Source organism: Arachis hypogaea, chromosome 4, assembly GCF_003086295.3.
Source record: "Arachis hypogaea cultivar Tifrunner chromosome 4, arahy.Tifrunner.gnm2.J5K5, whole genome shotgun sequence".
Classification (NCBI taxonomy): Eukaryota; Viridiplantae; Streptophyta; class Magnoliopsida; order Fabales; family Fabaceae; genus Arachis; species Arachis hypogaea.
The window spans coordinates 119,865,205-119,885,343 of NC_092039.1; the positions used below are offsets into that span (position 1 = coordinate 119,865,205).

A 20,139-nucleotide genomic window follows, 5' to 3' on the forward strand; every position below is an offset into this window, starting at 1 on the left:
ATTTACACAAATATTATGCATATATAAAAAATAACTATTAATAGTCATTGTTATTATGACATGATACTAAAATTTTTATGATCGAAAGATTTAGAGTTCAATTTTTATTATTTAAAAAAAATATAAAATAAGTGTCTCTTTTTATTGACTTAAACTTTAAAAAAAAGTGATATTGTAATATTATTAATATACATTTGTAATTTTACACATTTTTAATATATATTTTATATTTAATATATATTTTATATAAATAACTGATTTTAAGTACATACAAATATGATTATAGAATTTAATGAGTATGTATAGGGATAATTTAAAAAAGAAAACATTTTGATTAACAAAAAAAATCATTCTAAGGATAAAATTTAAATAATTCAGATATTAAAATTATTTTTTAAATTTTTTAAAAAATTTTAAAGTAAAAAAATTATTTTTATTTTCATTTTTTGGTATTTTTTTTTGTTTTTGGTCAGGTCCGATTAATTGTATTTTCCATCTCTCTTTGATCCTCTTTAGTCTTTCATTTGGTGGCCCATCTCGAAGCCCACCAACTTATGGCGACTCCATATAAATACACGATTGAAAGAAACTCAAAAATTGTCCCCAAAAAAAAAAAAAAAAATAACAAAAACATAGATAACCTTGTACGGATCAAGCTTTAAATTTTTCTTTGGCCAAATTAATAAAAAAAACTTTAAATTTCTGAACGAAAAAATATTAAATATATTTTTTAGCGTTATTATTTTGATAAAAAAATTATTTTTTTAGTATGTTTGACAAATATTTACTAATAAACGTAAAAATACTAGAAAAATTAATATATTTTAAAAAAAAACTTACAATTTACATTTTTTTATAAAAAAAGTTTTTTCTTTAAAAAATATTTTATAATTATTGATAAACAAAAATATCCTTACTAAAATTTTAAAAAAATATCTTTTATCTCTTTCTTTCATTAATAAACGTACCGCATTAATATTTAAATAATACAACATTTTAAGATAAAATTTTTAATGATTTAATATAAAATATAATTATATATAAAAATAAAAAATATACTACTATCAAAATATAAAAAAGTAAAATTTTTTGAATAATTTACTAAAAAAATATAAAAATATTCGTTTAGTTTTTGTTATATACATATAGGAAGATTGAAAGTTAAAATATTATTTTCTCGTATTATTCTTCTATATAATCAATAAATTCAGGACATCATATTTTTATTTCTTTTATTCTTTCTTAGCGTTATATTCTTTACAAGTTATTATTATACTAATAAATTACTCCAAAACATAAAGAAAGAGTTAATATTCAAAATCCTTCCTGAAAGATACCTCATTCTCTATATGAGTTTTCAAATGATAAAGTTAATCAAAATCATCCCTAAAAGATGATGGATATGATCACATTAGTCCTTTCATCAATTCGTTCGCTGAGCTAGTTAACATTGGGTGACGTGTGCCGTTAAGTGCCCACGTAGCACAGTAACATAACGACGCCGTTTTAAATGAATTGCCTCCAGGAGCTGAGACGACGCCGTTTGGTGTCCAGAGAGATTCAAAACGTTGCAACCCGTCACCCCTTTGCCTACAAGCATCTCACTCTGTTTCGCTCCAAAATTTGTCATCTCCGTCAAGCTATGCCCTAAACCTTCGACCCAACACTTGAAGCAGGCCATCAACCTTCGTCGCTTCTTCATGGCTTCCTGTCGCTTATTATCCGCATCTTCTCACTCCTTCTTCCACTTCCATCCACTTTTCCATTCTTCTGCCACTCTCTCTTCATCTTTCTCTCTTTCCACCTCTCACTCTTCACTCTTCAAACCCAGGTACCCCTTTTTCTGTTTCTTTACATGTTTTTGCATATCAATAAACTTGGTACCCTAATTTGTTGCTAATGGTAAAAAAATCAGAGTTTTTTTTTTTGTTGGGAAAAAAGGGAAGACTTTTTAGTGCCAACAACCCAACAAACGCTTTCTAAATGCTCTTTTCTTCTGCTTTGTTTTGCTGAATATTTAAACCATGAGGGGTTGGTTTGTTTTGCATTTTAACACTGTAACATTAAGTAATGAGAGATTTTGTGGTTTTAATAGGGTGAGTTTGTAACTGGGAAAGTTGCCTAGTTTCCGTTTGGTACAAAATGGTGTCACACCAAGGGCGTATATGTCTTCACTCTCAGCAGCTGAAACTTCTTAGAAGAGTGAAAGTTCAAAAGCTTATGGTTATGATCAAATTCAGGTATTTTTTTAGTTAGTTCATATCTGGATTAATAATGCAATTTAATAAAACTAGTTAACTGCATATTGGAAGTGATATGTGCTATTGTGTTGAAAAGAAAATTGAGTGCCTGTATTTTTTGTCACTTAGATAGCGTTTGTTTTGCAATACTGGGACAGAGACTGAGAGACTGAGACACAGTATCATGTTTGTTGGTTTAGAGACTGATACTAAAATTTCTGTCTCTGTCCCCAAAATTTTAGTATTTTAGTGTCTCCAAAATGTAGAGACACAAGGGACTGATATTTTTAGAAACAGAGACTGAAACTTTAATAATATTTTATACCTAAAATACTCTCATTTTAATTAATTAATTCCAATTTTATCCTTTGTGCAAATTAAATTAGAGTTTTATTCTTGTTTCAATTTTTGTCTCTCACTTGGCACCAAACAGAATACTAAAACTTATTTCAGTCTCTGTCTCTTAGTCTCTGTCTCTCAGTCTAGTCTTTCAGTATCTGTCTCTCCACCAAACGCTACATTGTGGGTTGCTTCACCAAATATGCTTTAGAAGTGGCACAGGCTTAATATAGTTGACTTTCATAGGTACTTGAAGGCTTGGATCCTGTTAGGAAAAGACCTGGAATGTATGTTTGACTCATAAATCTTAGTTGTATATAGTATACTGATTTTGCTTTCTATATTAATCAAAAACTATGCTATGATATTGTGCATATGGAAATACTAAAATTTGCAGTACATCTTTTTTAATGTTTTTAGTTCTTGAAACTTCTACTGTAATAAGTAATTTCATTTTGAAAAATTAAATCTGACTTTTGAGCTATTTGAGCTATTTTTACTATATGTTGGGTGATTTTGAATTTTTAACTATACATACTAATTTCACTCGTGGAATGCAGATTCCTACCAACTTACATCCAGTTACAAAAAAATCGGCTTTGGAGACAGTGTTGACGGTATTATTTCATATGCTTTGGTATTAGCTTATGTAGGAGAAAGTTGCAGCCAGGCCACCTAAATTACAGGTGATTAAAGCGAAAGCAAGAGCTAGATCATCCTCTACACCTACTGCATCTGCACCAGTGACAATCTCGGCTAAGACCATCAAAGGGACAAGTTCTGCGACTGCTAAGAAGTTGGCCAACTTTATGACTTTTGTGCCTACTCCAAGCTTCAAGCAACCTAGAATGATAAACCACATTGATGACAAAGCAATGTTTTCGGGCTGCTTTAGTTTTTTTGTATAGGGCAAATGGTTAATAACATTTTATGGTTATTGTAATCTGATACTTGTGATAGCCCTTCTCTTTTGGTGTAGCCTTCATTTTTAGAATTGGTGACCTTATGAATTGTGGTACTTATCTTGCAGACAATATGACTTTTAGCCTTGAATGTGACTATTAACCTTGAATGGCAGCACAATGCTATGACTACTTACTTTGATTACTTATCTTGTTTATGGCTTAATTTTATAGCAACAATGATATTGATTAGTTTACAATATTTCACAATGCCAGTAATTGAGACTTGGGAGTTAACCTTAAACAGCACTAATCAAAAGTCTATTCTCATTCAATCAATCCAAATCAATACACCATTACATTTCAACAGGATTTTTTCTACTTACAAGTACATATCAAACAACAAATGCTCACATTAATCACAACTATCACAAACATGAAAATTACTAGCAGTTTTAAATATCTAACTTCAGCTTCCAAGCTACCCAATCTCCATGCCTCCTTTACCCTCCATTCATCATACTCACTTTCAACCTGCAATTCAGTTCTGGAATCTTCCTTAGCATCACCTTCAACCACTGCTTCACAGTCATCAGCATCAACCCACTTAAAGTAATTACAGTGACTGTCCTTCTGCAAATTAAAAAATCAGAAAAGAATACAATGAATCACACCCAATAACACAGAAGAAGATGGAAAAACTTCGACATTTTCAAAACAACTTACCCGGTACCTTTAACATGCATAGAATAATCTATCTGGGTTCTCTGCTGTCCCAAATTTTTTAATAACAACCTTCAACCCGCAGAAACATGCTTCCTCATTAGTCTTCCTCCTCATACGCATTGAAGCACTGGAACCGTTACTCTCGTGCGACTGAAGAGATATCCCACCACTACGACATGCATTTCCCGTCTCCATCCTCCCAGTGACCCAACAATTCCAGAATGCGACTTATTTATCATCGCATTTAGGATTAGGGTTCATCAATTGATGGACTGATTTGATTTCCTTAAACGAACTTACTTTGTCAGTAACCCTATCGTACACGTAGATCTCAGTCACCCAGGCATTTAACGGCATACGTCACCCAACGTTAACCAGCTTAGTAGATGAATTGACAAAGAAACTAACGTGATCATATTCGTCATCTTTCGAAAACGATTTCAATTAACTTTATCATTCGAGAACTCATAAAAAATGAAGTATTTTTCAAGAACGATTTTAAATATTGATTCCACAAAAAAATTGTAAACACCGAAGAAAATAGTTCACCTGATTAATAGGTCATTTGGATACGCATCATATTTCGTTCCCTATAATTTATTCAATATGCATTATCCAACACACATTATATATTTGTTCATTCACATGCTATAACTTATTTTAGTTCATTACGTTATTATTATTTGCTTTCTTTTATTATTATTATTTACTTTTTTTTATTTTTTTTATCATTTTGTTATTATTGTTATTATATTGTTCGTAATTTTTATTTAGTTTGTTATCACATTACTTTATTTTTATTTGGTGTGTTATTATATTCACTATTATTATTATATTATAATTTGTTTTATTAACATTATATATTATAAAATTTTATATAATTTATAATTTATATAGTATGACTCCAAAACTAAATTCAAGAAAAAGTTCTAGTCAAATGAATATTGAAAACGATGATGCAATAAATAAAGGAGAAGTAGAAACCATAAAAATAAAATAGGATGATTGAAATACTGAAATATTTTTTGTTATTTGTATAGAAGAAATATGAGATAATAATAGGTTTAATAAATATTTTAGTAAAATTGGTTGAAAAAATCTAAAAAAAATTTAAACAGGATTCTCATATGTGCATAGACAACTAAGAAATAGATAGAATGCTCTTAAATCTTATTTTCAATTATGGGCGAAATTAGTTGGACAAAAAATTGGTCTTGGTCGAGATCATGGGAAAAAAATAGTGTTAGCTTCTGAATTTTGGTGGACTGATAAAATTAAGATATGTTAATTTTGCATTATAAAATAATACATAAGTTAATTTTATTTTTAAAATTTTTTAGATATCTTATACATTTATTTTTGGATATTTTAAACAGATTAATCCAGAATTCGCTAAATTTAAGAATAAAGGTCCTAAATCTTTAGATAGGCTTGAACAATGTTTCAAGGACATCATAGCTACTGGTTATGATATTTGGGCGCCATCGAAAGATCAGAATTTTGAGAGTGGAGGTGACATTAATTATACAAATGAATTGTTTGAAAAAGACATTTTTAATTATATAGTTGTTCAAAATCCTACTAGAGAGAAAAGAAAGAAGACTCATTTGAAAAACGAGTTAGAATAGCATCTAGATTACATGACTCACTTAGATTGAGGACTCATTTGATCGTATTTTGGTTGGTGTGGAGTCAAAAGCTAGATGCTATTCCAACTCGTTTCTCAACTTTTTTGCTAGAAGTCTTCCTTCTTTTTTCCTTAGTAGGACTTTGAACAACTGTATAATTTGCAATGTCTTCTTCAAACAATTCATTTGTGTAATTAATGTCACTTCCACTCTTAAATCCTCATTGTTCTGATTATTAAATTCTTCAAAATTTGGATCTTTCGATGACGTTCAAACACTACAACCAGTAACTATGATGTCCTTAAAACATTGTTTAAGTCTATCTAAAAATTTAGGACCTTCATTCTTAAAATTAGCGAATTATAGATTAATTTGTTTAAAATATTCAAAAAAATAAATATAAAAGATATCTAATAAATTTTAAAATAAAATTAATTTATGTATTATTTTATAATGCAAAATTAATATATCTTAATTTTATAGTCTACCAAGATTCAAAAGATAACACTGTTTTTTTCTCATGATTTCAATCATGATCAGTCTCTTATCCAACTAATTTCGTCAATAATTCAAAATAAGATTTAAGAGCATTTCATCTATTTCTTAATTGTTTATGCATATATGGAAGTCTTGTTTTCTCTCTAAATTTTTTTTTAGATTTTTTCAACCAATTTTACTGAAATATTTATTAGGTCTAATACCATCTCTGTATCTTTTCCACACAGATAGCAAAAAATATTTCAATATTTCAATCATCCCATTTTTTTTTACAATTTTTACTTTTTTTTCATTTATTGCATCTTTGTTTTTAATATTTATTTAACTAATTTTTTTTTGGGATTTAGTTTTAAAATTATACTATATAAATTATAAATTATATCAAATTTTATAATATATAATATTAATAAAACAAATTATAATATGAATAATAATAGTGAATATAATAACACACCAAATAAAAATAAAGGAATGTGATAACCAACTAAATAAAAATTAAAGAATAATATAATAACAATAATGATAAAATGATAACAAAAAAAAGAGTAAAAGAAAGCAAATAATAATAACGTAATGAACTAAAATAAGTTGTAGCATGTGAATGAACAAATATATAATGTGTGTTGCACAATGCAAGTTGAATAAACTATAGAAAACGAAATATAATGAGTGTCTAAATACGTTGTGACCTATTAATTAGGTGAACTGTTTTCTTCCCTGTTTACAATTTTCTTTGTGTTTTGGAGTAGTTTATTAGTTATTTTGGAGTAGTTTATTAGTATAGCAATAACTTGTAAAGAACATAACGCTAAGAAAGGATAAAAGAAATAAGAACCTGATATCTTGAATTTGTTAAATATGTAGAAGAACAATAGCAGAGAATAATATTTTAACTTTCAACCTTCTTTTATATATATATGTATCATACAAAAACTAAACGAATATGTTATAGTTTTATTAGTAAATCATTCTAGATTTTTTACTTTTTTATATTTTGATATTAGTATACTTTTTTGATCTTTATATATGATTATATTTTATATCAAATCATTAAAGATTTTATCTCAAAATATTGCACGATTTGAATATTAATATAATACATTCATTAATGAAAGAAAGGAAATAAAAGATGTCTTTTTAAAATTTTAGTAAAGATATTTTTGTCTATCAATGATTACAAAACATTTTTTTTAAGGAAAAAAGATCTTTTAAAAAAAATGTAAATTGTAATTTTTAAAAAAATATATTTTTTTAAATTTTTTTTAGTACTTTTACTTTTACTTTAAAAATTTACCAAATACACTAAAAAATAATTAAATTTTTTTAATAAAATAATTTTTTTTTTATCAAAATATTAACACCCAAACAAACACTTCTACTTTAGTATGACTATGATTAATGGCAAAAGATTTGATAACTCTCGTCTTAGGACGGAACACTGGTAGTCCTTGTAATATTTGTGAATGTTACTTATGTACTTTGTTTTGAAATCGCAATCTAACCCCTCTTATATCCATTTTTCAATTTTAACCTGTTTCTTTATTCACCTTTTACTTTAATCATCATCATGTCAAGCATTCCTTTGTCCAAATAAGGAAAACCCATTCTTCTTTCTAGAATACCCAAAGCAATTATACTCTAAAAACACACTTCCGAAAATAAAGAATCAAATTATTCATGAAATTTTAGTTGATAAAAAAGTTGGAAATTCTTTCTGGAAGAAATCTGCAATAGTTCTGGCAAAGCAAGCTATCCTTTGTTTCAATATTCTCAGCAAGTAGTTCTGCCAAGCTTAAAGCATTGAAAAGTTTAACCCTTGGTTATTTCAAGAATTTTGAAAGAGCATATATATCTTGTCACTTGTGTCAAAAACAAGGGGTTTGATCTTTCTTCTGCAGACTGCAGATATAAATCGATTGTCTCATGCAATATCTTGCTTTGGTGGAATTTATAAAGTCTCATCACATTTGTTATAAACAGATGCCAAATGGCACTGAAAATAAATGGTTTTAAATTGAAAAATGGGGGAAATTTTTTTTATCAGAATTATTAAAAAAGGTACGTGAAAATTTTATAAACATTTCAGAAGAGTCAAAAGACTACAGACACCCCTCTCTATTCTCTAAGAAAAATCAAGATCCTTTAGAGTGAAGAAATTGGTAAAATGATAAAGTGAAGAATTAATAATTCTTTTATAAAAATTACAAAATCAATGGTAATTAATTTTTTACTTTATCGCTTTACCAAATTTCTCAAATTCCTCTAAGAAAAGGCTACCAAATCTTTGATCATGATTCATATTCAAATACGGAAGGAAATAAAGAATTGGAGGTGACTGCATAGATTTTATTTAATATAGATAACATTTTGCTAGTGGATCAATATCGGATACTTGATTCAGAAGTATTTACAATCCCTATTTTAAAAAAAAAAAAACTTGTAAATATATTATAAATAACTAAATAAGAATAAGCATATTCCTAAAATACGGATTAAATGTACCATTTACATGCTTTCTCATTTTCCAAGTTTGTTGAAAACTTGAATATGATCCCTGTTTCATTAGCTTGCTTTCTTTATTTTTGTTATATTTTTTCCCTTTCCCCTTTTGCTTTGGATTTTTTTTCTTTCTCCTTTTAGAGAAAATCTGGGTTGGGGAACAGAAAAAAAAAGGGGGGGGGGTACATTTCCCCAGAAAGGAATAGAATGGCAGTGTGTCAAATACATCTCACAAATAAAATGAGGTAACTAACTTGGCTAATACCTTGAAAGTAACAAAAATAACATAATATCATGATCTTGTTTCTTCCTCTGTATCTTCTTTACCCAGTTTCAAAATATCTTCCACCAAAATTTTGCCATCTGCTTAAAATGAAAAGTGCAAATAGTAGTGGTTATTCACTCTGGTAGTTAAATTAATTGACAAATTTATATCTTTATCTGCTCCTATTTACAATCTTACCTATGGCTATATATTCTATTATTCTATCTATACATTTGGGAATTGGGTTTTGTCATCGCTAGTTCTTCTCAACTCTATTAATTTTCATATCTATACTTATATATTACTATAGTTATTAAATCCGAGCAGGTTGAGTACGAGCGAATTGATTTGGTTCAGTCAGTTAAACCATGTCCTCTGTGCTAGCCTTTAAAAATTTCCAAAATGGCTACTGTGGGAAACCAAACCTGGTATCTTCAGGTTATGAAGGCTGATTAGTGATTACACATACTATGGTTAATTTTGTACTTCTATATTATATAGAATATATACATCCATGTCTAAAAATCTAAAAATGAAGCTCCGTAAGGTGCTAGTACTACCTTAAAGCAAACACCTATTTTGGTATCAACATATTTAAGTAATTTGGACACTATATGGAGTTTTGAATTGCCCTCTCAACTCACAGGCCTAACTTCTAAGATTTGTTTGTATTCGTAACTACTTATAATTGCTCTTATTCACTTGAAAAACACCATTGGAGGAGACTTCCACGCCCCAAAGGTGGAGGGGAATGAGGCGACTTGGTGTCAAGTAAAGTCAAGTACAAATAACTTGTTTCATACGATAAATGAGACTCTTACAACTATAAGAATGAAAAGTTGGAAAAAAAAAAAAGAAAAAGAACACAAAAGCTGAAAAGGATAATCTCATGTTGCATTAGGTGCATTTTGTAGTTTTAAATTAGAATAGTATATCGTTTGTTGCATAAATTGGAGGGGGCATGTTGGCGACATCCATATCTATTTGATCAGTAGGGGAAAAAAAGGGAGGAAAATGGAAAGTGAACTGACCACTATCTTTGGAAAGGTTGCTGATAAGTTCATGAACTGCTTCTTTACCCAGCGTGTCCTTCAGATAGATAGCTGCAGCTACAACTTCCTCAGGCGTTACTTTCCCATCAGCATCCCTGCCAGAACATGGTCAAACATTTTAGCTTTTTTTTTTTTTTTTTTTTAAATGAGCCATAGAGATTTATAGTTGAACATGGTCAAACCTGTCTAGCAACCGCCAGCGGTCTCCAATTTTAGCATCAACATCATCAATTTCTTTTTCAAGTGTCTGGAGCATATTATCAACCTAAGATACATGTGAAATTCCCATTGTTGTCAACTCTTTCCAGTTTCACTTCAGAACATAATTCTGTTAATGCTTAATAGCTAATCTCTGTTTTGTTATACAAATATTAAGCGGCATCAAATAAAACTTGAGGTCATGAATGGAATTACCCTGTCAGCAAGTGCTGAAGAAACCTTGTCTTCCAAAGCTATCCCCATAGCACGATCGCTGTCCTTCCTTGCAGCTTGATAGGCTTTCCTAGCTTCTTGCTCAGCATCAGTACCCTCTTTCCCTACCATGCTATTATACAGATCTACCTGCATAGTGAGAGGTTAAAACTGATTTTCTATGTAAAAATAGCTGTGCCTAGGCTTGATATACTCAATAGAGAGTTTATCAAACAACGACAACCATGACAAAAACAATAATCAATTTTCAAATACAGAAAACTATTTCATCCCCACTTCCCGCGCAGAGGGGGGGAAGGCACAAAAACATTAATTTCTAAGCTTCTTATAAAATATGTCATTTTTATCTAGCAAATCACCTATTAACAATGTTAAGATTTTAAATGCCTGTGAACTATGTGCCATGCAGTATCCATTCCCACAGGCAGAGAGACATATGAATTCTATAACAATTTGCATACCTCCTTTTTGACAAGCCTCACGAATTCTTCACGCTCCCTGCTAACGGACTGAAAATTTATCAGACAAATCAATGGGTTCACATTCACAAATCATGACAAAACCTTAACAGTCAGCACTAATTGAAAAGGAAAAAGAAGATCTACTCCTTACAGATGCTGATGCAAAAACAGCTAATGCACGGCTGAGCTCACAAAGTTGCTCCTGCTTGTCCAGTACCTTTGCTTTTACTTCTTCTTGTGCTTGTTTAGGTTTTGAAGAAGCCATCTCTTCCAATGGTAAATCCCTTTTGCTACCAACGAATTCTGTCATTTTGGCTTGTTCCACTTCTTTCTCTTCCTCCTCCTATGAAAATATTTTCTAACCATCAGTCCAAGTTAAAGCAGCAAGTATACTAAAAGGCTAGCAACTTCAACAACAAAATCAGTATATTATGGCTGCTTAACCTTAAGTAATTTTAATAGGATGAAAATCATTGTAAATTTCTCATTGACTTCATTAACTTAAATGTGTTGTTCATTTAAATCAATTTTATGTTCCTGCACCCAGTAATTATACAAAGTTACAGATAAAGTCATGGACTGATGGGACTTGTATTGGCCATTTTGCTAGTTAGAAGTTAGTAGTAGGAGCTAGTATAAATAAAAAAGAAAAAGTAGAAAAAAAGAACATCTATTCATTTGGGTCTTTTGGGAGAGATTGGGGGTTGAGAATTAATCGGGGGTTGAGAATTACCTTAAGAAGTATAAACATTTGTAATTGATTTAGGGTTCTAGGCATATTGTGAAGAATTCTCCATTTCTATACATAATTCAACATTCTTCTCTGTAATACTAATGATACTAGTTGTAACATATGAAACTAACTTTTCTAACAAGACCACTATAAAAATGGGAGAAACTATACCACTTAATGGCTCCCCCATCCCACCCACCCCCCTGGTGCCGGAAAATAAATATCCCAAGGACGACAAATAATGCATGAATAAACTGACCTTGATTAGCTCCTCTTGCATTTCTAAAAATTCCAACTTCCTCTTCCTTTCTGAAACAGAATCTTCAGAAGGCAAACTTGTTGCCCCAACCGTATCTACAACCTCGTCTGGCAGAGAAGACAGTGTAGCTTGAACAGCTTCCTCTGGCCCCACCTTTCCTGAAACAGAAAATGCTCTACAGAGGGTGTGAGTGAGGCATACCTTTACAGAATGAAAATCCTCAAATAGATAACAAGTTAACATATAAATATTAAAATACCTAGAAAGAATTAAGAGGGAAGATGGCACAGAATGGTTGAGAGACAAATCCAGCCAATCCCTAAGCTGCAAAGAGAGATGATAATTATATTCACTGTTGCTGAACATGGCATTTGTTCAAACACCAGATGGCTTCTATCGTTCAACACTAAGAAAATGTTTCCAACTATATTAGAAATGGGTTTAATAAGAGGAAGGGTCTTGAAATAGCAATTATGAGAAGATGGAGGCTTTCAGAGCAAAAACTGCAAAAGGAAAGGTTTCTGAAAGTAAGAACTATGAGATGATAATGGCTATGAATGTAGCAATATGGCCAACTCCTTAATGATAAAAAATTGAACAACTAGTAAATTAACATAAAAATGCTGATTTCAGAATATTTTTTTCAGAGCCAAAAATTCCATATACTCATTTATGGTTAACCTGTTGTCGCATTTCCTCCACTGAAAGTAATCCAAGTAATCCTCGATCTCTACAAGCTTGACGAAGCTCTGCTTCTGAAAGAGACTCCACACCTTCTTCTTGAATCAATTTATCATCATTCTTGATCCTGCAAACCAAAACAATTCACATCTACTGACCCCCAAGGCAATAATGTTTTAATACATACTTCTCACAATAACAGAATTATGCATGAAGAACAAACCAACAAACAAGTGAGAAGTCAATACCAGCACAACAAACCTATGATCGAAAACAAATCCATATCTAAACCAGAGACTAAGATGCTATAATGAAGCTTGAAAATGAAATTTCTCTAAAACTAAGTTAGACAATAAAATGAGCTACACATGCATAAGAATCAGAGAAAAGGAGAACAAAATAACAAATGAATCTTACTCCTGTAATCTTTTGCGGAGCATGAAACGCAAATATGCATCAGTGCCATATGGGCTGATTCCCATATATTTACACATGTTTACCAAGCGGGGCCTGTTCTCCATTTTCACAGCCAAAAAGCCATGTTAATAATGATAGACAGATTCCTAAAATGTAAAATTTATAATTCAATTGCACCATTGGTGGAATATATAAACAATGGCAGAAGCTCCAACCTGCTAATGTTATCCAAGGTAAGCTCATCATTAAATAATTTGGCAAACCCTAAAATTTCATCATTTGAAACTCGGGCACCTGTCCTAACCTGTTCCAACAGAATAATAAACAAAGGCTTAAAAAATTTTTCCCCGATATACATATTGCCATAAGAGGATATCTCAGATAAAACAACACTATGAAGAACATGGCTGACCTTGTTCATAAACCCATCAAGATCTTCTGCTGTCTTCTTTATATCTCCACTTCGTGAATGTTGAACCTCCTTCGCCATTTCTTTTACGGTATCTTGAAGAAACTTGGCATATTCAATTCTTGCATTTAGCCTTCTCTTCAATGCCTCCTGCAAGTTATGCCTTCCCAGAATTAAGTGATAATAAAGCATGCTAGCAGTTAAGCATGCATCATTTGACGAGTAAATCATAATTACCTCTTCTTTCAACTTGTCCTGGAAAGTGGATGGAAGCATGTTGGGGAATAGTTTCAGGAATACAGGCAACAATAACTCCATGAATGGAACTATGATAAATACAGCAACGGGGACTAGCCTGAAAATATCAGCTGTTGTCCGTGTGAGTTGCTGCCTTTCCCTTCTAGAAAGACTTTTTCCACCAGCAAGCTTCAACAATAGTCTGGAGCTTATCCTAATATCTGCCCAAAGTAGTTTTGTACCAAACCAGTAGTGTTTCATTGTAGATATAAACTCATCCTTCCAGTGGCGAAGCTTTTTGGCCCAGTCATCCCTAGGTAATGGAAAATCAGAGAAGTGTCGTATACACATTTATGCCACACAAAGAAACAAGAGGTAGTAAATTTTAAACCTGCTCATTGACATAATAGCTTTGATAGCTGGACCAATTCCTAGAATCTTAGCCCATAAGCTCTTAATAATAGATTCGGCACTCTTATCTGATTCTTCCAATTTTTTAGCCTTGGCTTTAGCTTTTATAGTACTCAAGTCTTGAACAGCTTCATCACATTCCTCTGGTGAAGCTTCCTTTTTCTGTTTAGCATCTGATTGTTCATTTCCCCCATTACTGCTAGCCAATCCAGATTGATGAGTTGCAGCCGTGGAAATGTAATGCACATGTTGGAATGACCACTTGGATCTTGATGGAGAAATCTCAATTCTAAATCCACTATTTGAAATCCTAAAGTAATTATGCAAGAAAATTCTCGATGCTGCTAGAGCTGCTAAATCATTCTTTTGGGCAGGAGATGAGCTTCTTCCCAGTTTATTGTGTCCGGTAGTTGCCGGGGAACAGCAGGGAGACTGACTCAAACCTTCGCAATCACTGGACTCAAATGCTTGACCATGCCCAAGGCTTGAGAATCCAAGAATAAAGCGAGCATGTTGATTCACAGGATTGAACAAGAGGCTCCTTTTCCTTTGCAAAATCACTCTCGAAGCCATAAAAACAATGCTAAAAAATTCCCCAGCCTTTTATGTCAACTATTCCAAAATAATAAATACTCTACTCTCAAGTAACTTAGTGCTCCAATCACATGAAGTGCAGAAAATTCATCCCCTGTAAAGTGCAGCTGCGCAAGAAAAACTACAATTGTTTTTCGCAAAATTTCCATGATCAGTAAACACAATGGAGAAAGAGTATCAGCCAAATTAATTAAATATAGTCCAATAAGAAACAAAAAAGATTTTCTTTATATCTGCCTGTTAAGGTATTCATTGCTTAGTTTTCTGTTGTGAAAAGATCCATTTCTACTTTCCAGAACTTACCCGATCAAGAACCAAGCACATCAAATTATTCTATCAATTTTTATTTTTCCTATTTAAAATTCCAGCCTTCTAGCATATATACAGTGACAAGCTATGTGACTCATGTAAACACTTACTCGAAATCTCACTTATCAGATTCCATTGTGTCTTCCACAATGGAATCTTCGTTCTCTATTTCTATTTGAAAGAATCTTTAGGAAAAGAATCAAATTTCCATCGAGCTAAAAAAAGGATATCGATGTCTCTAGTAAACTAGAGTAATCGTTTAATAGCTATTGTGCCTCAACCTCTCTTAGACTACAAAAAAGCAAAAAAGAAGAAGATTTAGTTAAACACACAACGTCCTTTAATTTAAGCAATTAGATAAAATAAAATAATTATTCCGTTAATAATTATCTTCCATTTCGAATTCCACGTACAGGTGAGTCTATAATTGAATTCAATCCGACAGAAAGAAAGAAGAGGAATCAGAGGAAAGAGACACTTACAGTTAACGTATCACACACATCACATTTTTAGCTCAAAATAAGTCGAAGGAAGAAAAAGAGACGAATTGTTGAGCTTGAGAAGGATCCAAAACGGTAAGTGGAATCCGGAGAGTAAATGCGCGCGTTCTATATCATCTGTATTTGTTTCCTTGTTTCTATTTCGTGCAGCGAGAAACAACAACGCCTTAACGAGAGAGAGAGAGAGAGAGAGAGAGAGAGAGAGAGAGAGAACAGGAAAAGAAGAACTGAGAATAGTATAGGCTTTGTATTCAACATTTCGAATTATACGATTTAAAATACTGACTTCGACAAACACTCCACGTGCAAATTTGAGGGAAATGTGTAATAGGATACGATATGCAGGTATTTCTTATTCTTATTTTTGTATAATTAGAATTTAATTTGTTATCTATGATTTTTTTTTTTTTTTTTACAAAAAATGATAAACTTATCTAAATTTGAATTCTGCTTGTGTATACTACCTTATTGAAACTTTAAACTTACATGTGAAAATAGATGAAGGTATTATTATATAAAAAAATTTATAACTACACATATTATTTGATTAGACTATAATCATTTACCATGTTAGTTATAGTTATAGTTAAACACCATAAAATTTTCGAAGTGAAAATATATACGAATATAATTTTGCAATTGATCATAATCAGTATTGATCAGTATATTCTCATTTCAATTTCATTCACCACCCTATTATCAGTATATTCTATTCCACTCACTTCTTGGAAATCAGTATATTCCCATTTTCCACACTGCCAGATTAGGTCCCCTAAGGGGCACTTTCGGAATTTCGTTATAGGAATATAATATTATGAATTTGCTATTCAGAATTTCCATATAGTCTTCCATTGAAGTGATTGGAGGAGTCTTGCATTTAACTTGTGCCATGGAGTAACTCAGAACTCAATTTTTTCATGATCTTTTCTGCAAAATAAGAGGCACAAGTTTGCTTTCATTTATGAACAAGAAGACTTTAGAGAACTTGAACTTGTCAATCTTTACTTATTTGTTTACTACATTCACCTGTGACATTTCTTAGCAGCAAGAATACTCAAAAAGAGTTCCCAAAATGGATCAGATGAAACACTGCTGATTTCACTGCTTTGAAACAAACTAACCTCAACAATAAGCAGAAGTAAGCAAGCCTTGTAGCGAAAAGATAAAGTCGACAACATAGACCAGACAGTATGCTAGTCACGGCGAAACCTTTTGGTTCCCGAAAGACCAAATGATGCCATGATTTCTGGTGTGACAAAAAATTCAAGGAAACTACAAAACTTCATGACAAAAGAAGACAGTAGGACACTACTCATAAACAGAAATATCATAAAACAATGCAGTTGTGACTTGTGAGCCGAGTTTGCAAAAATTGAAAGAAGAGAGAGCAAGAATATCATTAAGCTGAATAAATGAAGAAATGGTTCAAGATATGTAAATATTCAATGGAAAGATAACTAAAATACAACTATATGCTTTCCTGAACAATTAGTATCAATAAAAGCATGTGTAGAAGGGGATGTCAAATGCCCCAAAAACTAAACATAGGAGTAAAATTGAACAATATTTAAACGAATAGTGTATTAGAGAACCTTTGACATAAATACTTCATGAAAGCTGAAATCAGCATTTGCAGAAGTTCAAGTTGCTTTCTCTAAACTAAGATATTTGCAGCCTATTTTTTATACATAGATCTTTGTCACAAAGTTTTCCAACATCAGTTAAAGAATATTCTGTACAGATGTATTTGAAGCTATTCGTTTGAGTGAAGTTTACCATATACAATGTTAGGTTTCAGTACCAAAATAATTACACTGGCAACTTACCATGCCGGAATCGCTCAAACCAATGTTTTGGAGCAGCTGGATGAATTTTGAAGACACGAGCTACAAACTTTTTTTCGTTGTTTGCAATCATACTTCGAATAGAATATTTCTTACAACTCAGACCTTTTCCTGAAAGCCACTTATGGAATCTGTACCTAGGTATAATCCGGTCCTCTAAGTGATAATACAATATTGCAGGAAAAGTTTCCACATGATTTAAAGTAGTTCCCATTTCCTGGTGGAAGAAATTCACCTTTTGCTCAATGGTTTCCGAATTTTGGTTAAGAATCCTTGGGGTTGTTCTTACCATCATACAGAGCCGGGAGAATTCAATCTTTGAACGTAGGAGGCAATCGAATCTTTCATGCAGCTCAGTACTAGTGCCATGAAGATGATTCAAAAGGTTTATGGACAAAGTATTTTCTCCAAAGCCCAAGCCAAGCAAGAAATTTAATTTACCGATATTATGAACCCGTGTTTTTAAACTTCTAATTATCCTTAAACCTTCTTGATAATCTAGATCCTGTTCTTCTTTAGGATATCTTGCGATATAATCTGCTAACAACATATGATTTCCATCCTTGATTTTCTTGAAGAACCACTCTTGTAAGCCTAAAGCCTTCATTACATTAGGAAGATTAGCCATTTTATTTGTTCCCATAACATGACCATAACTCCGACTTACTTCCTCCATATCTTCAGTGCTAAGGCCAAAGTGTGTCAACAGCTTCATTACATTGAATACCGGCTTCTCCAGATCCATTTTCAATATTTCCGGGCATTGTAAAATCAATTGAGCCACTTCCTCCTTCTTCACACCAAATCTACAGAAATAATCCACTTTATTAACTAACTCTTCTTCTCTATAATCGATAAATATACTTTTATGCCTTCCGATTAGTTCGCCTAACACACCTTTCCGACTATCTAAATCATAAAACACCCTTAATTTTCTACACATATCATGCCAAGAATCCACATCTCCCTCAACAAACCTTCCCAACCCAAAATCCAAAAATATCAATTTCAGATCACTTAAGAGTCGCTCAATTCTTCCAGCTCTCACTTGGCCTTCCTCAAGTAAAACAAAAGGGAAAGCCAAACATATACCAATAACCTCAACGCTACCAAAACCAAACCCTTTAAATCCACAAAGCCTTCTATTCAACTGTTCAGCATTCATGCCAAATATTGAACTTTCTGCCATATACAACAACCCCAACTTCTCCCAGGGAAACCCGAAATCACAAAGAGTGCAAGCAGCATCAAAGAGGATCACATCTTCAGAAAAGAACACCTTGTCACGAGGCAACAACTCAGACACCATACTGTACTCTATCCCTATGCTCTCGAAGAAGACCTCGAATTCATTAATAGGGTGGTACCTAAGGAACTTCTGAAAGCTTTTAGAGAAAGTAGGGGCTGAAAAATCTACCTTTGCAATGAGACTCATGAGGGAACAAAGGGCTTTGTTGCCAATGTGCTCTGCATAGGTAAAAGGCAAGCACCTAGTAACACACTCTCATTAGCTCAACTGGCATATATACAAACACATAATAGGTGTAACTGTGTAAGGAATGAACTATACATTTGCACACATAATAACATGCCTAAGCTATGTTACACTAATAACAATACGGAAACAAGCATTAAATATGGTTAATAATCAACATATTCCTGAAAGATTAATTTGATTCATTGTTGTATCTCTAGTCGGCCAATTTGAACATCTAATCTTCCGAGTAGCAAATTGATATGTTTCCGACCATATGGTATGACAATTTATATGAAAACATTAGCTATAAATTTAATAAGTACAAAATGGAAGTATTTGATAGAAATACACAAATTGGAGTGAAAATGAATTATTTGTGCATCATAATAGCTCATTAACCAACCACCCAACTAACTAACTAGCTGAGCAACTAACATAACAGAGTTGGGGGTATTATAGTAAGTATACCTGGTGGCATGAAGGTAGTCAGTGAGGGCGTTCTGGGCTTCACGGAGAGCGAAGGTTCTGTGACGCGTGGGGACCTTGGAGAGGGTAGGGAGCTTGGTGGAGAAGAAATGGCGGCGGAGGAACAAGGAGAACATGGGCACTTGGAGGAGAAAGAGGTTCATGGCATCAAGTGTCGGCAGAGAAATGGAGGATTTGAGAATAAGGTTGGCATGTTAGTATGTTACCGTGTCGGAGAAGACGCACAACAAAGACAGACCAGAATTTCTGGTGGAAGGAAATCAAAACACGCAGTGTCCTATATTACATGGACTATGCTTTCCACTTTCGCATTCATGAGACAACCTTGTATAAATTTTTATTTTATTTTTTCCCCTGGACTACCAAAATGGTACACAATAAACAACTTTTGTATTTTAGTTTACAGTTTGTTTATTTCATCCAAAATTTTTAAATATATTTGAATAATTATTTAGAAGGTATATAAAAAATGGAATTATATCGAATTTTTTATATTTAAAAAATCATTTTAATTATTTAAAAAATTTAAAAAATATTTTGATATGAAATTATTGAATTTTAAAGATGAACATATCTTATTTTCTAATTCAAAAGTGTTACACATACAATTCATTTTAGTTTATAAGTTATACAAATTAGGCCAAATTCAATAAAAATGACGATCACCCATACAAGCGTGTTAACACGCGCTACTCAACGGTTTTCATAGCGGGTTTTGTCCTCCTCCTCCTCCTCCTTCT

The 20,139-nt window shown here is 32.0% G+C and overlaps 2 protein-coding genes and 1 long non-coding RNA gene across 5 annotated transcripts; 1 reads left to right on the top strand and 2 right to left on the bottom strand.

The window, feature by feature from the left end:
* Positions 1-1,527: 1,527 nt before the first annotated feature.
* LOC112794451 (uncharacterized) lies at positions 1,528-3,688 on the top strand. Its single transcript, XR_003198876.3, has 3 exons — positions 1,528-1,831; positions 2,096-2,240; positions 3,140-3,688. It is a non-coding gene; the product is annotated as an uncharacterized lncRNA (long non-coding RNA).
* A 5,064-nt stretch (positions 3,689-8,752) lies between these two features.
* LOC112797607 (uncharacterized) lies at positions 8,753-15,917 on the bottom strand. Of its 2 annotated transcripts, XM_072236128.1 has the most exons (16): positions 15,575-15,839; positions 15,203-15,383; positions 14,170-14,904; positions 13,779-14,091; positions 13,545-13,691; positions 13,348-13,436; positions 13,133-13,225; positions 12,716-12,842; positions 12,294-12,358; positions 12,035-12,209; positions 11,194-11,385; positions 11,043-11,090; positions 10,564-10,710; positions 10,332-10,414; positions 10,129-10,244; positions 8,753-9,195 (listed from the first exon to the last, which is right to left on the bottom strand). In XM_072236128.1, the coding sequence occupies exons 3-16, from the start codon at positions 14,760-14,762 to the stop codon at positions 9,125-9,127; spliced, it is 2,259 nt and encodes a 752-aa protein (XP_072092229.1). In that variant the 5' UTR covers positions 14,763-14,904; positions 15,203-15,383; positions 15,575-15,839; the 3' UTR covers positions 8,753-9,124. The 2 variants fall into 2 exon arrangements, with proteins under 2 accessions (XP_072092229.1, XP_029153828.1); XM_029297995.2 differs by lacking the exon at positions 15,203-15,383 and having other exon boundaries at positions 15,575-15,917.
* Positions 15,918-17,158: 1,241 nt separating this feature from the next.
* On the bottom strand, positions 17,159-19,782 carry LOC112797609 (transcription termination factor MTEF18, mitochondrial). 2 transcript variants are annotated; one of them, XM_025840636.3, is made up of 2 exons: positions 19,382-19,782; positions 17,159-18,926 (listed from the first exon to the last, which is right to left on the bottom strand). In XM_025840636.3, exons 1-2 carry the CDS (start codon positions 19,540-19,542, stop codon positions 17,402-17,404), a joined length of 1,686 nt encoding a protein of 561 aa, XP_025696421.1. In that variant the 5' UTR covers positions 19,543-19,782; the 3' UTR covers positions 17,159-17,401. The 2 variants fall into 2 exon arrangements, with proteins under 2 accessions (XP_025696421.1, XP_025696422.1); XM_025840637.3 differs by having other exon boundaries at positions 17,159-18,903; positions 19,382-19,700.
* Between the last annotated feature and the right edge of the window lie 357 nt (positions 19,783-20,139).

Coding starts and splice junctions, on each gene's coding strand:
- LOC112797609 (XM_025840636.3), bottom strand. CDS start 19,542: ATGAACCTCTTTCTCCTCCAAGTGCCCATGTTCTCCTTGTTCCTCCGC. Junction 18,927..19,381: donor GACTACCTTCATGCCACCAG/GTATACTTACTA, acceptor GTGTGTTACTAG/GTGCTTGCCTTTTACCTATG.
- LOC112797607 (XM_029297995.2), bottom strand. CDS start 14,762: ATGGCTTCGAGAGTGATTTTGCAAAGGAAAAGGAGCCTCTTGTTCAAT. Junction 12,359..12,715: donor TGGAGGAAATGCGACAACAG/GTTAACCATAAA, acceptor CTCTCTTTGCAG/CTTAGGGATTGGCTGGATTT. Junction 10,415..10,563: donor CTTCAGCACTTGCTGACAGG/GTAATTCCATTC, acceptor CATGTATCTTAG/GTTGATAATATGCTCCAGAC.